This window comes from Alligator sinensis, unplaced genomic scaffold, assembly GCF_000455745.1.
Source record: "Alligator sinensis unplaced genomic scaffold, ASM45574v1 scaffold2111_1, whole genome shotgun sequence".
Classification (NCBI taxonomy): domain Eukaryota; kingdom Metazoa; phylum Chordata; order Crocodylia; family Alligatoridae; genus Alligator; species Alligator sinensis.
Genome location: NW_005843568.1, coordinates 51207 through 55718, shown reverse-complemented (window position 1 = coordinate 55718; position 4512 = coordinate 51207). Strand labels below are relative to the sequence as shown.

Sequence of the window (4512 nt, the reverse complement as noted above, 5' to 3'; positions counted from 1 at the left end):
CAGCAGGTTTGTTGCAATATTCTCATTGCCTTGATTTAAATCCTGCTCTGTGACTGATGCACCTACAAGCATGAGGAGGAAATCAAGGCACCTGTGCATTGAGGATAAGGCAGACTCCAGGTTCCAGACTCTGTGCAATGGATGAAGCCCCTTCGAAACAGGGAGTAGCCAGGATCACAGCTGTAGTGGACAGACGTCCCACTGGGGAAGGCTTCCAGGGCCTGGGCGCTGTGCTTCCCATTGGCGATGGCTGGAGGTGGAGGGCACTGCACGACTAATGGGGGAGAGGGTTATTTCATGAAAATTCACGCAGAAGCTATATTGCAATGGGAGTTATCACAGTCAGCTGGAGGACTCTGACCTTACTTTCATCTCAAACCACTCCCCAGACCCATCCTCTGGCTAGCCCATAGGTCTTTAATAGGTGATAATCCAACCTGCTCTGAGGGCAGAGTTCCTTAATAGGAGCATCACACAGAACCAGTTGCAAAGCAAACCTTCCTGCCCTGCCCTTACACCATTCAGGTCCACTACAGGCTCCCAGTCCTTGCACCTCCTAGGCTATGGGCTCCTTGGCCCCCTTGGGGTCCAGCTTTGAACCCCAGTCCTCAGCTCCTTTCTCTGGCCCTGGCCCTCCTAGGCTTCTCTGGCTCTGTCAGCCTCTGCCTGTGACCCTGCTTGGCCTTTCATCCCCCTCTGGGCCCTGGTCCTGCTCCTGGGCCACTGAGACCTTGGGCTCCTGGGCCTTGCTGACAACCACCCACCCTGGGCTACAGACCTCTGGGCTATAGGATCACCTGTCCCTGTGCCTAGGTCCCTCTCTTCCAAGGCCTGGCCACTCCAAGCTATGGGCTCACCTGTGTTCCCAGCCCTTTTGCAGCTTACCCCAGCTCAGCTGTTCTGCTAGGAGCCCTGGGATCTCCTCTTTCTCTGCCTAATGGGGATAGACTCCCTGACCAGCTCCAGCCCTGGGCTTATACATCTCAAGCCTGGCCCCTTTCTGACCAGGGGTCTCCTTAATTGGCCCCTTCCATACCTGCAGGCTGCTTCTCCCACAGCCTTTCCTCTTAGCGATAGGTGTGCCAAGCACCCTGTCACACACGTACACACGCATACGCACAGACCCCACCTGCACACTCAGGAAGTGGCCCGCTCCACACTCCAGTTTGCCCATCTTCCGTTTTGCAGTAAATAGAGGCCTCTCCGGTGAGCTGATAACCAAGGTCACATACATAAATCACAGCTGAGCCATAATAAAAGCCTTCCTTAAGTGGCTGACTGTGCCCTCCATGGCTGATCTCTGGTGGTAGAGGGCATGGGATACCTGGAGAGAGACAGAATATTTTAAAATCACCTCACAGAGAAGCAGGTCCAGTTACTTGCTGGAGGAAAAGAAGGACAAAAATAATTTGTCTCAACTATGAGGCAACTGGAAGAAGCTGGGCTGACAGATGATGCCCCCTTCCTAACTGAACCCCATTTTCCAGGGCACAAATTCTATGTGAGCCACCATGCTGATGTATTAAAGCAAGGTCCTTATCGGGAAGGAGCAGCTCTCTCCCTTTTTTTTAAAACATTAGTTTCCCCACTACAGCACGAAGCTGTGTGCGTACTGCAACGGTAATGCAGGTTATAAGCATTACGTGTATCTTTACATGAATTCATTGGAGGCAACTGTGCTCAGCGAATTAAAAATCCAGAAGTCAAGACTGACTCTGCAGATGTTGATGTGGCTTAAGGGAGCAGTACTGATGGAAGGTTAATCTCTGTCTTTGTATATGGCTTGGTGTATTGGATGCATCTTCAAACATTACATTTGCTAATTTGAATTAGTTAATAATGTTATTAAAATCCTGAGGGGGCAGGCCACAAAGCATCCTGGTGGTTCGTTTCCTCTGTACCCAGTGTCTCCTTTAAATGGCCCCAGATTCAGAGAGAGAACAAATTCTAATTGCCAAGACCCCAGCACAGCTCACCTGCTCCTGGGGTACCAACCTCCCAGGCTACTCTTGTAACTACAACTTGAACTTTTATCCCTTATACAGCTATCATGTGATCTCTGTAAGCAGCTCCACCTCAGTTCCCCATCTACAGGGACTGTGGGGCGAAGGTAGAGAGGGTAATATATCTTCTTTCCCTTTTCTTAAACTTCTGAGATGCACAGAGATCAGAGCACAATGGGCCACACAGCCATAAGACAGGCAGCCAGGACAAGACCCGAAGGGAAAAATCCGTTTCCAAAAAACTTTGAGGTTTTAAACCTTTCCCTTTTCCAGGCAGGGGTAATAACAAGACATTGTCACATTTTCTGCTGGAAAAGAAACGCAACAATAGGCCTGAGACGCCTCTCTCTGAGTCAGGTTATTTAAATGGTATGTCCCAGTGAGCTATTATTTCAGGGAACGATTGCTGACCACCTCTACCTGTGACTACTTACGCTGACAAACAGGAACCTCTCCGCTCCATGCAACCCTCTGCTGAGAAAGCTGACAGTGCCTCTGAGGCTGTCCAACCAACCTGTGCCTGAAGTGAGAAAAGGGGTTATTGCTTGACCCCACATCACTTGATTTGAGCCCCCACTTCCTCCCAGACACAGGAGGTAGCCACCAACCCTCCTGTTCCCTCAGCACCTGCAGGCGGGCGCTGAGCTGGACACAGCACCCCTCACCTTGCAAAAGCCACTGCAGAGGGCGGGCAAGGAAAAGAGTGAGATTGTGCTCAGGCAGCTTTCTCTGCAGGGAACAGTGCTACAACTGAGACCAAAACACCTGTCTTGGCTTCCTGTGCAAGAGTAAGCTGCACACGGGAGCAGGGGGACGAAGGGGGAATCACTATGCACTGCAGAGCTCCAAGCTAAGTGTAAGCAGTGCGCTCAGACAGCCCAGACTCACCCTTCCTCGCAGGTGTAGTTCACGGTGGCCCCAAACAGGATATCTGATTGGACGATGACTCTGCCGTTCTGTGGCTCTTCCGGGTGACCGCACGATTTCCCTGGGAAAGAAAAAGGCGAGTGTGAGGTTTTTCTCTTTCTGGGTCACTGTGCAGCAAGTACAACAATCTGGCCATGTTTCAAACTGCCCACGGAGACGGTATCCTCAGGAGCAGAGAGCAGGATGAGTTGCCTGGCTTTGCTAGTCACACACTGACCATTTAACCACAAAACACAAACCCAGCAAACAGCCATTACCGTTATGTTTTTGCAGTATGGGCAAGACTAGTGCCTGGAGGGCCTTTTCGGACACCAAAGCAATGGAGCTACTCACTTTTACAGATGTCAGGGGCTTCTGTCCACTCCCCGCTCTCAAGGCAAGTAATGGAAAATGGGACTCCTGGATGCTTAAGGTACCCAGGCTGGCACGCGTATTTCACAACGTCCCCAGCCGAAAAGTTGTTCTGATCCTTATATTCGCTCCTTAGTTCACCCAAGCTTAATTCTGGTGGGGAACCGCAGCCATCTGAGGAGAAAGAAGGTACAGATGAACAGTTAGTACCATAATTTAGAATCAGACAAAAGTAGGGCTGGACAGGATCTCAAGAGGCTGTCTAGTCCAAACCCCTGCTGCAAATGTTAAAATACCCTGGAGAGATCCAAGGAAGAGGACCTAAGGAAGACAACCTTTGCAAAACTCATGACAGAGCACAAACAAGGAAAAGAGAGAGAGAGACAGATTGTGCTGATACATCTCTCTCTGCAGGAAATCATGCCATAACTAGAACCAAGAAACACTATCTTGGCTTCCTATGAAGACTACGTTGGTGCTGGCACTTGGGCCAGCTGAGTGCTCAGCCTGTAGATGTTGAGGGAAGAGAGGCAACGTCCAGCTGAGGCATGGCTCCAAATGAATAGGGGAAACTTTGGTGTTGCTTGGGTATGAAACCTGCTCCAACACCACAGTCCTGAGTACTTTGAGACCATTGTCGTTCCTCATGGGACTGAAGAGAGGAGATCTACCTCCCAAACCTCCCAGCTGCTTAATTAAACATCCCTAGGACTGTGCAGTCAGGGCTTGTGGTTAGTTAGCACATCTGAAATGGCAAGAAACCTTCTCCCTCAGGCCCTAGATCAGAAGTTGGGAGGGTTGGTAGCTACCTACTGTGGCTGGGAGGAAATGAAGGCTTGGTGTCAAGCAATAACCCTTTCTTCTGAATTTCAAGCACAGATTGATCAGACAGGCTCAGAGGCAGTGCAAGATTTCCCAGGGCTGCATGGAGCGGAGGTGTTCAATTCGTTAGCCTAAACCGGTTACAATTAGAGGTCGCCAGAAATGACTTGGTGAAATAGATTTGATTTGATTTCAGTTCAACTTTGGTGCTTTTCCTTACATGTAATTATTATTATACGGGGGTCCTCTCTCCAACCGTTACACTTCCTTAGCTTCTTTTCATTCTACCACTGTTTCCATTAGTCTGCTACTTTCTACTTTAGGGTTTACATTAGCGCTCCTCATCACCTGCCTTCTCAGGAAAGAAAAACCAGCAGAGTGAGCAAGATGTTTTGTGAGCAGGAAAGAC

The 4512-nt window shown here is 49.8% G+C and overlaps 1 protein-coding gene across 1 annotated transcript in view; it reads right to left on the bottom strand.

Moving 5' to 3' along the window:
• Window positions 1-3929, bottom strand: part of LOC102388420 (complement receptor type 1-like) — a 15291-nt gene extending 11362 nt beyond the window's left edge. The window contains exons 1-6 of the mRNA XM_025195546.1: window positions 3914-3929; window positions 3264-3455; window positions 2892-2991; window positions 2438-2523; window positions 1130-1324; window positions 92-274 (exon numbers count right to left, since the gene is read on the bottom strand). Coding sequence (XP_025051331.1) covers window positions 92-274; window positions 1130-1324; window positions 2438-2523; window positions 2892-2991; window positions 3264-3455; window positions 3914-3929 — 772 coding nt within the window. The remainder of the gene's footprint in view (window positions 1-91; window positions 275-1129; window positions 1325-2437; window positions 2524-2891; window positions 2992-3263; window positions 3456-3913) is intronic.
• Between the last annotated feature and the right edge of the window lie 583 nt (window positions 3930-4512).